This window comes from Manacus candei, unplaced genomic scaffold, assembly GCF_025592945.1.
Source record: "Manacus candei isolate 608988 ecotype Guabito, Panama unplaced genomic scaffold, ASM2559294v1 h1tg000018l, whole genome shotgun sequence".
Classification (NCBI taxonomy): Eukaryota; Metazoa; Chordata; class Aves; order Passeriformes; family Pipridae; genus Manacus; species Manacus candei.
The window spans coordinates 7,036,340-7,056,603 of NW_026138066.1; the positions used below are offsets into that span (position 1 = coordinate 7,036,340).

A 20,264-nucleotide genomic window follows, 5' to 3' on the forward strand; every position below is an offset into this window, starting at 1 on the left:
GCTGGCCCCAAATGATTTGCTATAGCTGCTTTTCACACGCACTCATACACATCTCACACAGCTCACACCACACATTTAACCACTCTACCACCAAGGGGCACTAAATCTTGTTCAGAGTAAAAGCTGTCAGGGCTGTGCAGAGGCTCAGCAGCAGCTCTCTTGTGCCATGGCATGCCCTCCCCTGCCCTCACTGTGAACACAGCCTCCTTTCGTAGCCAGGAAAGGAGACTGGTGCCAGGCAAACCTGCTTTGTCTGGCTTTCATCCTGGTTTTCCAGAGGGACAAAAAGCAACAAGACACACTTTAACTTGGAACAAACTTTTTTAAAATTTATTTTATAGATCACACCAGCCTGAGTGATCTTTAAATGCTGGTCACAAAAGAGAGATCACACCGCCTCCTTTGCACAAATTGAAGTGAACCTTCTTTCATTCTCGGCAGTCTCCTTCATTTGGAGCACAAGGAATGGAGAAAGAGAAAACCGCCTGGAGCTCCCTGCTCCCCTCAGAAGCAGAGGGCAGTGAAATCAGATGCAGTTTGATGCTGCTACAGGGTCAGAAGACAAAAAAACCAGGCCTTCATGCCCTGCTTAGCCACACCTCACACCCCCTCACAATGTGGGTGCTATTAGTGTTGTAGCCGCCTATAGTTCCTCCCTCGCCAGGAGAGTGCTGGTATTTAGGCACATAGCTTGGAAAAGGACTGTCTGACCTCCCCCTCCCACCCACGCTCAAGCCACTGAAGTCTCTAAGGCAAAGTACCCTCGTTTCCAAATCACGTTTCTCACCTCTCCCGTGCCGCTTAATGCTCTTGGAGTGCTGGTGTTGGCATCGGGAGATGCACTGTGGCCCCTGAGCCTGCTGCCACTCAGTCGGTGTGAAAGCCTCACCTCGAATCACAAGGTGAACTGGAATGAACTCCACACAGAAGCCACAGAGTAAGAAACAGGAACAACCCGCTCAGGAGGGACAGAAGCTTTACAGTCTCCCTCTAATTAAAACAGAAGTCCTTCATTGGAGGAGGAAGCCCTCAGAGAAACCGAGGCTGACCACACCTGCTGGGGAGAGCCATGATTTGCTGAGGATGCCACCTCCTCCTCCTCAAAATGCTACCACGCTCCCACAGCTCACCACAAGCTGGCAGAGGATAACTCCTATCCTCATCGGAGCCAAGCAAAGGGGCAGGGTTAGAAGGGAGATCAAAATATGCAGGGAATCGATCACTTGCACAACTCAGGGTTAAAAAAACATTCTAACAGTAATTTGTAGACTATCCTTGCAGGGCCTTCCTGGAGAAGCAAGAATTTGTAATTAAAATAAAATACAATCTTAAAAAACAATGAAATTAAAAGTCACAAAAATTACTATGTACTTCCAATCCTGAAAGCACTTCTATAAATTTGGTACCAATTCATCACTGCCCTCTTTGGTCAAGAGGAGAGAAGACAAATCCTACCTCTGCCATTGCAAAGTTTGGCCACTGAGTTCCAGGAAAGATTTTGGAAATCTTGGAGTAAACAAAATTAAGGGGAGGTCATGTTAGCCTGGTGTCTCTGTTCCAAAGGTATATTGCCACCTGTGACCTCTGTCCGTCGAGGTGAGAAGGCTTCCTCTGGCTCAAGGGACGGACTGAGTGTTCCTGCACTGTATTCTTAATACTGTCAATTGAGTTGCTGCAGCCTTGAGAGGCAGGTGAGATTTGCTTCCATGTGCACTGAACAAACACTAGGAAAAGCAGCACAATGGGAAGGGGAACAGGATGGGCATACATCTGCCCACTTAACTCTGTTACTAATTAAAATCTTAAGTGCTATCAACATTATTTGAGAAGGAAATTTAGCATAAGATCCCTGAATTTAATATCAAGAACTGCTTTCCAATTTGTTTCCCTCTTAGATCTCCAACTAAAGAACTTTCTTACCATCTTCTTCAAACTTCAGTCACACTACAACATTAAATTAAATCCATTTAGAAATAGTTTAAGAGAGAGGGAATCCAGAAACATTTTGGCACGGGGCCACTGCGGTGAGGAAACAATGCCCCATGGAGCCATCCTAAGCAACGTGTTTTAACCTTTGCAAGTCTGAAATTTCAGGCGTTCGATAACCCCTGGATCTGAGACAGCAAATAGAGGGAGAGCAGCAAGTCCTGTGGACAGAAAGGGGTGAGGGAGGAGGGAGGCAACTAACTGGCTCTTCGCAGTTCTATCCAGACTCTCCTCTCATCTTCATGCACACAAAATATAATAAAAACTAATAAGAATAAAAACTAAGCCCATGATGTACAAAAATGTGTCAACAGGTGGAGGAGGAAGGTGTCAGTTACTCAGTTCTCTGTGTCTTATCACCTTCATTAGCTTATAAATTATGCTCCTCTCCATCGCTTCCTTCAGGGAGGAGGGACGATTCTTCTGCAGCCAATCAGCTGGGATGGGTTTTGGTTTAAGCTGCTCTGGATCTTTTGGATAAGAAATGAAAGGAAGGGGAGGAATTCCTCAGAGAGAGGAGGAATAAGAAATTCAGCAGCCACTGGCAGGAGTCACACAGGCTCCCTGAGATTTCACTTTATGGCGCTGACCCCCACGCCGCCGGCCTCCTCCTCCGACTTTTGACTGAAAAACAAGAAGACTGACTTTAGTGCAAAGGGACCCCTCAATCAGAGCATCAACACAGCAGGAGTTCAGATGGATCATGTACACATTCAGACAGCGGGAGGGCAGTTGTGACTGATTGGCTTCCTACCACTGCAGGAAGGAGGTAAGGCAGACAGACACACCATGAGGGAAGGAGGAGAGACAGATGCACCAAAAAATTCTGCCTTTCAAGCTGGGAAGGATTTGATTTCCCAATTTTCTGAGTGCTTCACTCCCAAGAGAGCCAGCAGGTGCCATGGGCTTCGGCATTCAGGAAATCAAGGCCTCGGGCTCCCTTGACTTTGTGCAGAATGGAAGGAGAGCCCCCCACCCCCCTTACCACAGCTCTCTTGCTGACCTGACTCTGTTCCCAATCTCAGGCCAGCAAACCCACTGTTCCTCTTTGAAATCAGCCAAATACCTTATTGCCCTCACGGATGTGGGGCTCTTCGTCCAGGGCAGGCTGAGTGGAAGCAGCAAGGAGAGAGAGGAAGAGGTAAGCAAGAACAAAAGCAACAGAGTCTCGGGCAGGGATGAAACAAAACGCAAGCTGGGAGTGCTACTTACAGCCACAGTGACGCTACAACAAGATAAGGAGGAGATGGAGGACTGGTGTGAAGCCCCAGGCATGTGCAGAGGGAGAGAACCCCTGCCACAGGGCTCTTTCACCAGCCAGCATGGCTAAAGATTTGACCAATGGCAACTAATATAGCTAGAGTTAAGAAGGGGAACACTGACCAGGTCTCTTGACAGAGTCAGTTCCTGAACCTTTCACTTACTAGGTAAATACACTAAAAGGAGAAGATCTTTCTTCTGTCAGTAATAAAGCTGATAAATAGCTCCCAGAACCTGCAGCTAGAATTGAATTTCCGTTCCTTTCAGGCCAGAAAGGCTAGGTATCCTTCATTAACAAGCTGAGCTGAGAGGTCCTAACCAACAAAACAACCTGGATAAATTTCTCTAAGAAGAGATAAGCCTTTGCTTCTCCTTGGATGTCTCCATCCTCCTCCTTTGACAGGGCAGATGACCTGTGACTTATACTCAGGTTGTAATTTCTCTGGCGTAAGGATATTCTACATCTCATTCAGACATCAGTGACCCATTCTGTGACTGGTTGTTTGATGCTTCACTAGTTGAGCTACTGGGTATTATGGAGACACATTTTCCCTGTGAGCACAGTCATACTGAAACAGCTTGCCAAGAGAGGCTGTGCAGTCTTCCCTTGGAGGGTTTTAAGACATGACTGGATAAAACCCTGAGCAACCTGGTCTGACCTCACAGCTAATCCTACTTGGAGCACGGGGTTTGACTAGACATTTCCTGAGGTCTAACCTGAATTGTTCTAGGACCTTCAGCAGCTGTCTGCTGAAAGGTCAGCCATAGGGTCAGTCATCAGAGAATTATGATTTCTGCTGTGAGACTACTTATATTTCTATTTGTTTCCGTGGCACATTGAATCCCAAGGAGAGTGCTATGCTTGTGCTTTAGAGTGCCCTTCCTCCAATGGATGAAATCAGGAGGCAAACAGCTAGGACTGACATGGTCTTTTCCTCACTTACCAATGGTTGCAGGGCAGTAGCTGTCAATGCTGCTGCAGCTGTTGAGGGGGCCTCGTCCCCAGCTGGTGGGCCTCCAGCTGCCGTCCCAGTGGCGGGAACACCATCCTCTCGTTTTGTAACAGCTCCCTTCTTAGTTGACTGCATCTTGATCTGCTGTGGCTTGGAGTTCATTGGCGAGTTATTGGTGGTCTGGAGTAACTGCAAATTGCAAAGGGAGAGGCCAAACTCAGCATTAAAATAGCTAGTCTGATCTGGCAAGGTTCAATGCTGCTTTTTAACAAAAAGCCTCAGGAGAATTTATACCAAAAGCCATCGAGAAGACTGCAGCAGCAGCAGCTATTCAAAGAAACCTAGGCCTCTGAGTTGCCCTCAAGAATTCTTACCAGGAGGAAAAGGTCACTCAACCCTCCACAACATAAAGGGACCGGCTACAAGATGTCTGAAAGAGACTGAGCCTTAAGAACCAGAGGCCTGGTTCACCCCCCACCTTCACATTCCTTCACTCGTACCAGCTAAAGACGCACCACATGACAAAGCACCAGAACCCATGTCAGGGCTGATGTTTGTAATTGAAGGACAGCCTCTTCCCTCAATTTTCCAGAGCTACCCAAATCCTCCTGCTGGCTTCTCAGTGTAAGAAGTAGCCAACGAGCAAAACCAAGTTGGACTCTTCAGCCTTTACCTTAGTGATGGTGCCCACAGCTTTGGTGCGGCCTTCACGGAAGACCAGCCGCTGGTCTATGTGCAAGTATTCCGGGGTTTTGATGAAGCGAAAGTGCACTGTGGCTTTGTCCCCTGTTCGCAGGCAGTCCTTGTCCATGCTGAGAATCGTGGCTGTCTGGCGGATGCTGCCACAATGCACTGCAAAGGTAATGCACAAAGGCTTTCAACAGCCAGTGCCATTAGTGGAACGAGCTCCAGACAGACATCGAAGGCAGTTTGTTGCCCTACAGCAAAGACTACACGGGTCACGCAGCTGCCTTTGTTCAGTCCTCAAAATGAGAACACTGTGATCTAGAACAGTTGCCTTCAAATGGTGCCTGTCCTGAAGCACCCTCAACAGAATCCTACACACCAAGCAGCTCAGCTAGAGGGCAGGACCCAAAATGAGTCTTTCCATCAGCATTTGAAGGTGAAGAATCTTTGCACCATGGAGATCCAGCTCAGGCAGGCTCCAAGTACACTTGAGGGCACACATCTCCTTTTTACCTCCTCCACTCTCCTCTGTCAGCTCCCTCCCCTCTTTCTTACACATTGCTGGGAAAGGCAAAACCAGGAACTATGGCATATACTCATGCTGACAGAGCCACCAGGAGCAGAATTATCTCAGGCTAGAACTGATACCAACTGCTACCACTGAGAAACAAAGATGAGACAACACTGAGGCACATACCCATGGCCTGATATCGTGGGCTGATGGTGGTGGGGTGATGGAGCACCAGAATCTCTGCTTCAAACTCCCACGATGCTTGTGGATTCAGGCGGGGTGACACCATTACCATGCCTTTCCGGATGGAAGAGCGCTTGATCTGGAAAGCAGAGACACAAAAAACCTTAGCATGATTCTCCAGGGAAGAAATTTACTTCTCTGGCTGACTGCATCCAGAAGGGTCCTAGGGGATTTCACAGATATTATCTCATGTTTGCCAAAAGGCAAAGCAAGAGCTGTTAAGCAGCATGTTATATATCTGATGTTATGTAAAGGCTGCGAAAATCAAGTTCAGCTGAAGTTTCTAAGGAAGCTTTAGTTAGAGTGCTGGGAATGCTGGACACTGACACACATACCTCACTGCTCCTTTAAAAGCAAAACATACATTCTGGTTACACATTACCCAAGCAGATGATCTCCAAAATCACGATGTCTGTTAATACAACACAATAAGCCTGAACACATGAAGTATGGTGTAGTTTAAACTATATCCCCTTAAAATAATTGGAACTTCTATTGACAGAAACCTTTTTGGAAGAGGAATTTCATCAATTTTTGCTTATTTTTAAATCCCCAAACATGCAGCTGGTCCTACAAGCCAAGACGAATAGTGTAAATATACTGCTCAGGACACTAATGCAGTTCCAGCACAAAAGGAGACTTTTCTTGCAGTACCTCCACTTTGTTAGACATCTCCAACACTATTTGTCATTACCTAGGGGCACTGCAATGGCCTGGCAGCTCTCAGGAGGAACAACCAGGATGTAGAATCCACAGAGGTTCTACGGGATTTTATTTCGCTGCAAAATGAGGCAGCTGAGGTTTGTAGAAACAGTCTTATTGTAGCTGATCTCTGAGAGCACTTGAAAATTAGAGGGTGGTTTCTTTTGGGGGGGTCTAGAGCAGATCATCTCACCTTCTTCAAAGCAAAGGAGGCAGTCTGGCCTCCCCGCACTTCTTTGACAGGCATTCTCTTGCGGTGGATGGACTTGACAGCAATAGGCAGGAAGTTGCCAAGGGGATCTGGCCCCAGCAGAAGGGTGTCATTTAGCTTGATGAGGCCTCTCAGCGTCGTCCCAGAGACAACTGTTCCTACGCCCTATGCCAAAGGAGAAAAAACAGTAATTGGGTTACTCAAGCAGGCTGACAGAATAGCTCTAGAACTCCCCTCTCTAGAGAAAATACCTTCTTCAACCTGAAAGAGGGAACAGAACATTCTTCCAAAAACCAGGCCCCTTACCGGGACAGAGTAAGTATCATCTATCTGGAATTCTGCTGGCTCTTCTTCCCTGTAACTGGTCCGTGGAGACAAGAGATTAAGAAACATCTTCAGCAAATCTAGGTTCTCCCCGGTGACATTTGAAATCTGGAAAATCGGGCACATCCTGTAAAGGAAAATTGATGAAAATGGAGTTAGTTCACCTTCCTACCTAGGTTTCCACATGTAGGGAGACATCCAAAATCTTGGGACTTGAATTCAAAACACAGTGCTAGGAAGGGAGAGCCTGGCAAGAAGTCAGATGCACAACACCCCATGTTTGAACACCTGCAACATTGCCTCTGCCTTCTAATGACATTTGGAATAACGTGTAAGGTTCCAGGACTGAAGGAAGCCGAATGCCCTGACGTCTTCTGCAGACTGCCCAGAAGCAGCCTCTCATTTCTGTCTCAGAGAGGGGAACACAAGCAGGTCAACCTCAAAATCAACACACTCTTATGGAATCAACACACCACATGGCAGATGCAACCTTCACACATCTAGACAATGGGACTCTCTTTCTGAATCTCCTCACCCAGTCTCCAAATAGGATTGAAAGAGAAATGATTCTCCTCTACTCCCGTTACCTCTCTGAGCTGAAGTTGGAGGCTGTTACAATGACATCATCCTTGCTCTGAACCAGCACGGGAATCTTCCTGCACCCTGGGGACTTCAGCAGTCGCTGTAACAGCTTCAGGGTTTCTTAAAGGGTGAAATGAATATTGTTAGGGCAGCATCTCCTGTCTTTACAAATCACTTTTGTGGGGTCTCTCCCTGAAGGGAGACGGGTGCTCTGGCCACAAATAGACAGGAGAAGATGGCTAAAGGTGAGACTATGAGTTTGCTGCAGCCCAGGTAGGACTTAGGAGCCATTCCATCTTTCATTTCATGCCAGCTAGCCTGCTGCCAAGCGACACCATACACAAACAGACAGACAAGTTTGCATCTGCAAGTGCAGTGCTGTGAAGTAGACATTTTATAGCTGTCTATTAGTAGCTTTAAGCAGTTACAAGGTATTTCCTCTTCCTATAAAGGATTTTTCATATTGAATTAAATGAAAACCATCAGGACTCAGGAACGGAAATATTTGAGAACATGTGATTTAGAAATCAATTTTGACCAAACACACCTCAATACATTTTTCATGGAAGTCAGCTTGCCCTAGGAGGCTGGAGAAGCATGAAAGAGGTGAAGATCATCATCATAGACTAGAACAGTGTGGGTGGACCAGATTCGGAAATCATTGTTTTGGGACAAATCTCATGGCTCCCAACTTTCATCTTTTGCCTCTTTTTCATGTATTTTCTAAACCTGGTATCTATGAGCCAGCAGGGGCATTACCTGATGCAATGGCATCAGCCTCCTGCAAAGTGCCTTACAATAAACAAGGAAAAAACAAAAAAGGCTAGTAAGGACTTAAAAGAGAAAAGAATTTATATTCTACAATTGTCATCCAATTAGATGGGTTTTTGTGAACAAATGATTGCCTATGGGAAAGTAATGTTTTGGATACAGAAACACAAACATCTAATCATGCCATCTGCTCTTCACAGATACACTTGAGTCAAATCTTGTGTCTATTTACTTTAAACAGAGCATGTCATGGGAGTGGCTTCTCCCAGGAGCAGCTCTTTTCTTCTCACACCGAGCCAAATGTTCTCCTTCCTTCCCAGTTATTATCTTATATTCAGGCCTTACATTTATTTGCCAAATAACTACTACAGAGACATTTAGATTATCTTCTGTTCACATGCTTCTATTTACCTTAAATATATTTGGGATTTTTACAGTAATGAACTAACCTCAGTACTGGGAGCATTCACTTCCCAGATTCTTAGGACCGATTATCAAAAAACCTGAAAACATTCTTCCAATTAACTACAGAATATTCCTGTGGGTGTAAGAAATGCTTAAAGAGCATTTCAAAGGTGAGAGTTGGTCACTGCCTGAAAAAATGTCAGGCATGGGTCAATGGGTCACTGCTGGGGTTAGAGGTACTGCTTTAACTGCTGCTGAGAAAAAAAAAGAAATCACTAGCCCCTACTACTCACTGCCATCCCTGCCTGTGTCTAGTCCTGTCTCCCATCCTGCTACCATAGCCCACATATGCAGCTGCTTCAAATCATGATTTATTAAGTGTTGGTTGTTCAGACAGAGGAAGGAGCTGCTGTAGTTATACCAGAGTACCTGAGAAGTGCCCAGGTGAGCAGGATGTAACAAGCAGCTGCCCCTTCACTAACAGCTGCCGGAGAACAAGTCCAATCACAGCGTAAGATCACACTCAAACTATGGGCAAGGAGGAAAGCAGCTTTCAAAAGAACTTCCAGACTTTTCCTCCAGGTTGAAATACCCAGAGAGAAAGCAAAGCCCCAACCCCAACTGTATGCTGCTCCTCTTAGTGTAGGAAACACTTTCAGGTTGCTCTGCTGAGTCCCTCAACATGGGTAATTTTGACATGGTGACTCCCAGTGAAGCACCTGCAAAATGGGCAAGGGAAAAAGGATAGATTGCTGGAAGGTGTTTAGTATGCAGTCAAAATCAGATAAAGCAGCTTTCCTCCAGCAGTAATTCCTGAACCCAAGCAGAGGACAGCAGCACATACAGAGGTAAGAAACAGCCCTGGAGAGAGCCTGGAGGACTCACCTTGCAGGATGTTGGCAGGGCACATGTCAATCTTGGTCACCACAACAAAGACGGGAACATTAAGTGCAAGCGCCAGGCCCAAGTGCTCCTTGGTCATGCCAACAATCCCAGCATTACTGCCAACCTACACCAGGGATATAAGACACAGGGATGTAAATGTTCCTCCTGCAGTAAGCTGGGTTACAGAGAAGACCTCGTGCCAGATGTGCAGTGGACTGTGATCAGGTTGTAGATGTATCACTGTGACTGTATGAGCAGTCTCAGCTCATCTCAAATGCTGTTGGACACTGACAAAGGACTAATTTCTCCCCATTTTTAACAAGGTTTTGTAGAATTTAGAAATCTTCCCATTTTCAAGAATCACAAACCTTGGGACTGTCTGGGACTGACAGCTTTGTGGCACTTGCCTCAGAGTCCTGGGGAGATACCCACAGAGGCTTCTGCTCCCCAGCAATGTGAGATGCTGCCTCCCTCCATAACCCCACAGGGACTTTGCAATAGGAAAGAAGTCGAGGCTGTTAAAGCTGTGAACAGACCCACTCCAGCTGGTATGGTACATGTTTCTTGCTACCTACCATAAGCATGCAGAAATCAGGTAAGTGGCCAGTCATGCCAAAGACGGTCGTTTTCAGGTACTTTTCATGACCAGCCAGGTCAATGAAAGTAATGACCTTGGTGGATTTCTCACAGATCTTTGTCCATTCCAAACTGCCGCCGTGGCTGTCGGGTTTGTTCACCACGTTGCCCTCGCTGTCGAAGCCCAGGATGTCATTGCCCACGCTGCTGGTGCGGCCTGACTCAATCTCGTGCTTGTGGCGGAAGAGCTTTTGCCGAGCAAAGCCTCGGCCATTGTCTAGCTCGCCGTGAGTCAAGACACCCAGCAACGTGCTCTTTCCTGCGTCCACATTGCCAACCACTGCTACCCTGGAGGGGAAAGGAAAAAGGAACCTGGTAAATGACAATACCTGAAGAAACAAACAAACAAGCAAGCAAAAAAACCCTGAACATCACTGCTCCTGTAAATAACTTTTTTTTTCTTCCTATCCTTTAAACAGAGATTAAAAAATGTTAGACCCTCACAGGTAGAGCAGAGATTCTTTTACAGTTATTTATTAACAGTGGAGATCACAGGCTCTGGGGACTGGGATGCGGAAGACTGTGGAAACATGTCACTGGCGTCCAGCACACAGTCAACTGAACCTGACATTGCCTGATGCCACACAGAGTGTCTCTCTTCTGTCTCTGCAATCCAACATATACACTGCAGCAATTCAAAAGGAAGACTAAATCACAACTTGGTCTAGAATACCTCTGCCTTTCTCACATTCCTCACGTTGCAATAGCACCAAGTGCTAAGTAGAGCACAAAAATTGAAACTGTTGTTTCCAGAAAAGCTCGAATAACAATAAAATATTTTAGGAGAAAACCATCTCCTACAGCAAGCTGTTTCTTTGACTCTGATCAAGGTGGCTATTATGGCTGTCAGTAAATGTTGGAAATCCACTCCATCCAGGTCTGGGCAGACCCTCAATCATGTTACATCAGGTAGTATATGTCCATTAAAAGGTGACTTGGATCATCACAGTCCTGGAACAGAACTGAATCCTTAGTCAAAAGCATTGTGTTCCAGCACTGTGCATATATGCACATGCATACTGCCACATGGGCACATGTGACTCCCTTCTGAGATCCCACCATACAAAAGATCCCTAAACTGTGAAGCCCTCACCCAGACAGCAACAGCCCTCTGCTAAACACAGGCAAATTTTCACCAACAGTTTGTTCACAAAAGAGACAGCAACAACAACAAAAAGGCAATTGCATTAGCAAGGAGTGGTCAGGCTCAATTCCCTTTGTTGGGTAGCTACAACACCCAGACTCCAACCGGCGTTGCTGGCTCAGCATCACGGACTGCTCACACAGTAAAAATGCAGCTGAGCTGCTGACTAACCCTGTCTCCACCTGGCTCCTCACCTGACCTCCAGGAAGTCGTTGTCACCCACGCGCTTCCGAACGAGGTAGTCGCGCACCTTGCCCCCTGCCTCCTGGTGCTCCCGCAGGAGGATCACGTCTGCCTCGATCTGCTCCGCCATGCTCTTCAACGTGGCGTAGGACGCTTCCATGTCTGCCTCGCTCAGACCGTACTCAGTCCCGTCTAGTGTGGTGTGGAGACAAAGAAGAGTCAGTGAGCACCACCTTGCAACAGCCAGCAGCAACATCATCCTGCCTGGGACCTTCACAACAGTCGGTATTCATACATGGACTGGAGGTATCAGCCACGTACACAGAACAAGCATCCTTTACCCAAAATAAAAAGAGATGGTCTTCACTGTGAGTCTTAAAAGACACTAGAAAAGCACCATCTTTCATCTAGAGGAGTTTTCACAATTTTTACAGGCAAATACTTATGGACTGGCAAGAAAGACACATTTTTGTCTAATTCCCTTACTTCACATGCTGAAGGTACTTTGTGTCCTTCAGTCAGAGGAAATATCTCCTCTTGCATTGCAATAAAGGGTAAAGCATTAACAAAATGAAAGCTGTGACTAAAATATCACCACAATTAACCAGGGAATGTGGGACCAATGTAAACAATCAGCTTGTTTTATAAAACCACACCCCAGTACACACTTTCTGCAAGTCTGGCCGGCACAGCAATTTCTTCAGCTCTCACATACTCCAGTTAAAACAATGTTTTTGGCATGTCTCACTGCCTTCATCCTGGCACTTGAAAAAAAATGCTGACAGCACATCAGACCAGAAAACACCAAGGAATTAGTGCTTCCTCAGAACGGCTCACCCAAACAAAGAGCCAACAGTCACAGCAAGCCAGTGGCAACTACCTACAGCTTCAAGGCCACCACAGCCTCTCTCCTAACTCAGGTGCTGTGAAGGTACACAGATTTCAGGCCAGAATCTCCTCTGTGGGTAAAAAAACCCCACAAAACAACAAACAAAGGTGGAGGACCACACTGCACCTGAAGACCAAAGCTATTGAGTGTGTGCGTGTTCATATGCATGGCTGACTCATCACCTGGTAAGCAGTAACTGCAGTTTGCACGAACTAATCAGCATTTTAACTACTGCACAGCTCTGAAACTAGCAGTTACTGGGTGATTTCCAACCTAGCTCATAAGCTGGCTGAGAAGCTGTTGAGATGGCGAGGAAAACAAAAAGCCTCATGGCTGGAGTCTTGGGTCATAGAACGGGAAAAAGAAGTAGGGGACAGGAGAGGGTAAGAGCCAAGGGAGAAATGGAAGAGTTGCCACTGGTGAAACAGTGAACTTCCCGGCAGTCTTCATTCACTTCTCAGTCTGCCAAGTTCATTATCTGGGATGATCAAAATCACAGACACTCAAAGTGAATTAGAAGGAGAGACGGCGGCAGGGATACCAAGATTCTCTGTTATATATCCCCATCTTCCTTGACTATGCAGCAACCCAAAGTGAAGTCAGAAGTTTAAGCTCATATTTTAAGAAACAAATGCCTGCTTCTAAGTACCTCATTGCAACAACCGCCAGTTAACACCCTCACAAGGTATCCTTGAAGAAAAAGCAGGTACTAGCCTGATTAGCTAGATCTCCACTGTAGATGTGGTTATCCCAAACACCAACGAATCAGGCTACATATGGGAAGCTTTCCTGAAGGCAAGAGCATTATCCCTGTGATATTTATTGGCTGCATGACCACTGGCTATCTAATTCTGGCTTCTCTTCTATGTTGGCTGCTTTGCAAGACTCCAAGAAAACCCAAAAAGACACAGTTCTGAGGTAACACAGCTCTCTCCCTCCATTTTCTCAGCCAACCCTGGTACCCACAACCAGAATTCTGTATTCTTCCTCAAACACAGTGAATTGCTGATCATGACAACTTCATATCCATCAAATATCTAGTATATTTGAAACATGCCTTTAGCTTTATGATAGTCAATTATTTTATATTCAGAAAAGAAATTTTTATTTCAAAGTAAGGCCACATTCAATTTTATTTTACCAGCATCAGATGAAAATATTCAAATTGTCAAAAAGAACAAAAAGGTAATCTGTGCTAAATGCTAAAATCCGCGAAGACAAATGACTGTGGTCACACACAAATTAATGTGGCAATAAAGGCCTCACATTGAGAAAAGGAAAACCTTCCCCTCCATAGTACAGATACACGCTAACAAAGAAAGTCAGCAGCATATATTTTGGCTATCTGAAGTACCTCTAATACATTCCTGTGGGATGAAAATATGTTATTTCCAATGGAGCAGTGACCAAAACCAGACAGAACAAGACCTTTGTACACACTGAGGAAGTCTCTACTAAAACTGTTAATATGCATTTAGACCCTTCGTCTTTTCCTGGTGTGCTCAGACAAGATATGCCTTATTTCCAAAAAAGAACTTGGATGATTTTATACAAAAAATATGTTTAGCTCTGCTACGTAAGACAGCTGTTGGTAGGAATAAAAGAAAAGAATCTGTCCCACATATTCTGCTATACTTTATGGAGGTTTCCAAATTATTCTGGAAAAGTAAGCATTACCTTCAGCAGATAAACTAGGTTTTTCTTATAATTTTTGTTGCTTTCCTGAAGAAGCTATACTCACCTGATCCTTGCCCAATGACATAGATGGTCTCCCCACATCCCTCATCAATCCTCTCTGACATCTGCTGGAGCAAACTGTCATACTGCTCTGAAGTCGGACTCACCATCACCAGCTGGAAAAAGATTAAATATCCATTTGCAGGTGCCAAGCTAACAATTTCAAAACCAGCTTCAGTTACAAGGACAATCAATCCATGTGCTTTATTGAAAGAGAAGGGTTCTTTTTCCAGGACTGCTTTCTGGTGGTTTTGTTTTGTTTTGCTTTTAAACCAGTTTTGCTGTCAGCTATTTCCTTGTGACACTACACAAGGTTGTTTGTCTGAGCTCAGAGTTCATTCATGCTGGAAGATACACTTCAAAGCAAGTAAGAATACCAAGCATCTCATTCTGATGTAACCAATATTTAAAAGCCACATTTAAATGAACACTCCAGTATGTTTCCATGCAAGGAAAACAGAAAGGGGAGGAGATATTTTCTCCACAGAAATTTCTTAGCTGGGTACTCCACGGTCTCTGCTCCCCCAGAACGTGATGGGACAGACAGAGGAAGCCAGCCAGACCTCACTGCAGAGCACAACAAGGCACTAAAATCAAGAACATCTCAAAAGTCTTTCACATATTTGATCTCCTCTTTTGTTTTCTGAGGGGGCAGAGGAAAAGAAGAGAACATCAATAAGTATTATTTTCAAACTCCTAAGAGAATTTTAGCTACTTTACACTACAGTGCTGAGGGACAGACATACAAAGCAGTTTGTACAAGCACATCTGCAGGTTCACGAGTGAAGAGCTGCAGTTCTGCAAGTCAGTAGTTGTGCTACCAATAAGCTTTAACTGCAGCTATTGCAATAACCACAACTTCCTTTGCCCTGCAGAGGCATCAAGAGAATGAAAAAATAAGACAAAGCAGAAAATGAGGCCAACAAGACAGTGCTTCAGGAACGATTTTTCTTAGAACAGAATGGTGTAGCACCACTTCTGGCAAAAACTCGTATTGCTCACACAGTACAGCTGAGGACACTGGCACAGAGCGGCCACAATGGTGGTATGGTAGTGACAGACCAAGGAGACCTCACATCACCAAGTCTACTTCCCCTCTGGATGCCCCCATGGTTGCAGACCTGTTGGTGGCTGAGCATCCTGCTACAGTGGCTCGATAGCTGTAGCAACTGAGATACACATTTCTGTTAAAAGGCACTTTTAGTAAGAGTCGTAAGGGTTGTCACCCACCAAGAGCCCCATGGGTAGGCCCACCTGTGCCATGGTACAACACTAAATGACATCCATGCTTTCACTAGCTGTCCCTACACACACATTCCAAAATCACATCCTAAAAGATGCACTTCCCTTGGCTACACACTAAGGCCAGCCTGAAATCTGTGCTAGATTTGCCTAAAACACACAGTTTACAGCAGTTCACAGTATCATCTTCAAGTCTGCCCAAGATTCTGTAACACAGCCTGACTTATTAGCACAGCTAACACAATGTGCATTCAGGGAGGAACTACTTTTACTACCACTATTACTACTACCACTGCATAGTTGATAAAGGCCTTCATTGGAAACCTGGAGTGTAAGGGAACCCCAAAACACCATAAATAACACTTAAGCAGCTTCCAAATCCATAATGATGCATCTGGGAAACTGAAGCACAGACAGCAGGTGCTGGTTAGAAGGTTTAAGGCAGCCAAAGCAACACTTTCCTCAGATGTTAAGGGTCCCACAGAGCATGAATGTGTCTGCAAGGGCCACACAGCTACAAGAGAGACAATCACCTTCACGTGCCTCTTTTGGACAAATGCCCTATCTAAGCCTTTTAACTACTTGGCATGGTCTGCAAAGGGTACTAAAGCACTCTGAGCTGGAAGGCCACATAGTCTTTCTATTTCATGCTACACAAGACTGAATTTTGCCTTTATTAGTTTTTCTTTCAGTTTTGTTTTCTTCTTGAAGGAAATCACTGGATGTAAATGCATTGAGACGGAAATCAGCAACTGTTCAGAGGCTTGATCTGGGCAGGAATGGAAGGCTGTGTGTTAATGTCTAGGGTTTGTTTTGCTCTGCAAGTACTTTCAGGAGTTCCTGGAAGCAGAGCAGACAGGCTCACTGCTTAGGCCAGTACACTAGCATAAGTCAGGGACTCGGGAAGATCTATTAAAGAGGCTGTCACATACATAAAGGTCAACAGAATAAGAGGGGCCACCAGCACCGAGGCACACTAACTTCAGTGTCTTCAGGTCTCATCACCAGCTTTATTTTAGTCTGAGTTCAAGTGCTTCAACAGTGTGAGCAGGTACGGTGTGTAACAAGTATCAAGGGACATTTCAGCTGAGCAGCTCATTGTACCCTTTCTTCATGTTGCCAGGCAGGAGGGCTGGGGAGTTCAAACAATACCAGCCCATGCATATCAGCTCAAAATACTGTTCTCCCACCCTGCTGCTTTCACTGCCACACAGAGGTGCTGCTAAAGGGTGTTCCATTGGTAGACTGCCTTCAAAGGTTACTCTGGGGCCCATGAAGCTTATGGTTGACATGATGTAGTGGGACATCAGGAGAAGTATGTGTAGATCAAATAGCAGATTTCATGGATCACACTTTTCCATTCTGCAGCCACAGCCTCAGCCAGTTCTAGCTTCCTGGGCCACTGCAAGACTTGATGTGCTGTTTTGAAGGTCTCTTTAGCTTCCTGGGCAGAGAGAGTCTGGTCTTTGCCATCTCCTTGGTCGGAGAGACGTCCTCCATTTTGGCCCCTCTGCTTTTTTTGCTTTTCACCTTTGAGCAACCCCCTCCATGCTTGCACTACGTATTGGTGTGTTTCAGGGGTTTTCACAAAGTCAAAAACGTTCACTTTTGTTCCTTCCACTTTGCCAGGCACTGAGCAGTTATCAGTAGGAGCCATGTGGATCTAGCAAACTTCAGATTTCCTACAGGGCAAAAAAGTAACAACCAGTTATTGTTTTATTCTTAAGACAGCAGAAGGAAACATATCTCACAAGTTTGAGATGCCATTCTCTAAAGTCCCTTCCCAGTCTCTGGGGAGAGGTGGCTTTGCCCGCCTTTCCTCTGATCACTTTTGGGATTAACACACACCAGAGGTGGGTAAAAACTACAGTTGCCTGAGCTTACTCCTGAGGGACAGATTGGACTGTGGCATTCTGCACTGCCCAACAGCAAGCAAGAGGCCATAGCCTTAATTAACAGCAATTTCAAGAGACCAGCAAGATGGAGCTCAGGTTATAGCAGCACTAATACAGGTGGTCCTTACAAAAAAGCATCCTATATCCATAAAGCGGACAAACTATTAATATTGAGGGCAAACCAAGTACTATGTGGTAGGTAGTGCTGCTCTTTATTGGCAAAACAGAGCCTGACATTTTGCATGGCTGGAAAGCCACCACCAGCCATCAGGAGGTCAGGGAAAAGGCACCTTCTGTAATGTCATATTTTGATTTCTATTCCCTATGGATATACACAGTTCAAGTGCTATTAATGTTCTGCTGTCAATGTAGATCTAATATAAGTATCAGTTTCACTAATAGTCGTGTGATTTGGTTTTTGACCTAAAAGTTGATTACTGCTGCTGTGTGTTGACACTAATGGGAAAACAAACACCCATTAAGATCAACATGACAATGAATTTGTGCTGATGAATGGAACTGTTTGCTTGACCAGCAGACAAGGAGTACTCGATAACTGAATCCCAGTGTTCCTCTCTAAAAAGAGCTCACCTTACAGTGAATGAACTGGGAGGTGACTGGGAGACAAGTATGTAACAGCCAGGGGGTGTAGATCAGACCAGGACAGAAGTAGCAACTAGCAACAAACTGACTGCAGTGGGAGTTCCCATTTTAAGCATGGATTGGAGGGGAGCAATTCAGCTGGGAAGACAGAATAGAAGAGGGGGATCAGGGGGTAGATGTTAGCTACTGCATTCTCACCATATGGGATTGCTGTTTTGAGTACACAGTGGGAGACTAACTTGGAGAGATGCAGCAGAGCTCACAGTTTTAGCTCTCATACAAGATGGGAATGAATGAAAGGTCCAGGGAAAAGAAAATAGGTGCACAGTGCTGAATGGAAAAGTAAATTATAATAAGGTCAAAAAAAAATGCTTACCTACCACCTCCAAAGCGCCTGCAGATTTCTAATAGTGGAAGACTGACTGACACCACAAGTGGAGTTTGTGGGAGAAAAGCATTCTTCTTTCTTTGACAGTGTTTTGGTCAGGTTCCTGGCTGTCAAGAATCAGTGATGCAGTCCTCGGCATCCTCCTTGGCCCTCTTCCACATCAGTCACATCCAAGACAAAGCACAGATCAATATTGGCATCCTGTATAAAAATCTTGTCCAGCTCATTAAGGCATGAACAGGTGGCTTAATAGATACTGCAGGTTTGACTTCTGTTCTTTAGTATCTTACAAGACATCTCCATAATAATTTGTTTTAATACAGTCCCACATTATAAAATATTCAATCGTCTCCTCAAAAAAAAAAACAACAAAACCAATCACATTTCCATGTCCACACACTCATTCCTCTCTCTCCACTTTCCTGTGCACAGAGTATGAGAAAGTCCAGGACTTTGGAACAACTTCAGTTGAAAGCATGAAAAGGAGGCATGGCAGAAAACTAGGAGGAAACACCAGCTATGCTGACTTCTGGGTCACATAATTACAAGTGGACCAAACTAAGCTTTCAGGAGACTTTAATGTGGGAGACAGCACCACAGTACATCAAACCCATGGCAGCAAAAGGTATACAGTTAAAGAGATCAGCCAACTGGGAAAAAAAACAGGAGACAGTGTGGAAAGGCAGCTAATGTAGTCTGTGGCAGGCTCCAGCACGCATGTATTACTACAATGTACCTTCCTGCAAGATGAAAGTGAGAACTGGTTCTGACGGAAATAAGACCATCACACAGTTCTATCACTGGGACCCTAGAAAGGAACTGCACGAGGTGAACCAACCTTTTTACATTGAATTTAACCCGTGTGCAAGAGCCAGGCACCCCTGTCACTGAGCCTTTGCACTCAAAAGTTATGAGCTCTGACCTTCTTTTAAGATTGCGAAGAAAGCCCCAGGAACTAGTGCAACTGGCAGCAGAGATAACTAGAGAGCACCAGCGCGGAGGGAAAACGTCAGCGGGACGTTGCAGTAGCTGTCAGCTCCAAACCCCGCGCTCGCTGAAGATGCTGCACCGGCCGTGGGTCGGGGATCCCCCCAGATTGCCGCGATGCGGAAAGCGCCGGGCGGAGCAGCCTGCCAGTACCCTCCTGTCCCGGCCGGGCCACGGCACAACTTTACTGCGTTTCTCCCGGCCGCCTCCACAGGCACCGGGCTCTGCCGCCCGCCCCGGCGATGCTGGGGCAGGGGGAGCCCTGGGGGAAGCCTCCCGCTCCGGCGGAGGCAGGCGGGCCCCGGCCTCTCGCTCTCCTGAGGTGCGGCCAGCGGACAGGCTGGGGGTGGCAGCCCTCCGTGGCTCGGCGGCCGCCGGAGAGGAGGGCAGAGGGGGCCCGGCGGGGTGATGGCGCTCGCCGCCGCCCGCCCCCCCGCCGGGCCTACCTTGCTGGTGAGGTCGATTTCGGGCTCGCCGTTGAGCGCCTCGCCGTCCTCGCCGTCGAAGGCTGCGCGGAGGGGGCAGGCGGCCGCTGCCACGCGAGGCCGTCCGCCCGGGGAGCCGGGCTCCGGGGCGAACATACAGGCCGGCACCGGGGAGCCCCCGGGAACCGGGGATCGGCTCCGCTCTGCCGCCGCCATCTTCCCTGCCCGGCCCTCCGCTCCCCCCCCCCCGGCCCCGCCCCCGGCCCGCCAAGGCGGCGCCCGCCAATCACCGGAGGCTGAGCAGCGCGATTTGCATGTTGCCATGGCGGCGGCGGGCGGGGCCGTGGCTATTCATGCCGCGAGGCCGCGCCCCCGCAAAGCGCGCGAAGCCAATGGGAGCAGCAGTGCCAGCTCGGCTTGTTTGCTACACATACAGACACACACAACACAGCCGGCGCGACGTGTCGGGGAGCGCTGTCCAATGGGAGGGCTGAGCTTCGTGACAAACAACCCCGACAGCCAATCGGATACGGAGACTCGAGTGACGGGGCGGGACTAAGAGGCTGCCACAGGGCCCGCCCCAGTGGGTGGGCTTTCTCTCAGGTTAGCCAATGA

General features: G+C 46.6%; 1 protein-coding gene across 2 annotated transcripts; it reads right to left on the reverse strand.

The window, feature by feature from the left end:
• Window positions 1–308: 308 nt before the first annotated feature.
• GTPBP1 (GTP binding protein 1) lies at window positions 309–19,890 on the reverse strand. 2 transcript variants are annotated; one of them, XM_051784009.1, is made up of 13 exons: window positions 19,671–19,890; window positions 14,114–14,225; window positions 11,495–11,675; window positions 10,096–10,444; window positions 9,521–9,644; window positions 7,465–7,579; window positions 6,860–7,004; window positions 6,536–6,718; window positions 5,584–5,719; window positions 4,873–5,051; window positions 4,191–4,388; window positions 3,053–3,094; window positions 309–2,610 (listed from the first exon to the last, which is right to left on the reverse strand). In XM_051784009.1, exons 1-13 carry the CDS (start codon window positions 19,863–19,865, stop codon window positions 2,518–2,520), a joined length of 2,052 nt encoding a protein of 683 aa, XP_051639969.1. In that variant the 5' UTR covers window positions 19,866–19,890; the 3' UTR covers window positions 309–2,517. The 2 variants fall into 2 exon arrangements, with proteins under 2 accessions (XP_051639969.1, XP_051639970.1); XM_051784010.1 differs by lacking the exon at window positions 3,053–3,094.
• Between the last annotated feature and the right edge of the window lie 374 nt (window positions 19,891–20,264).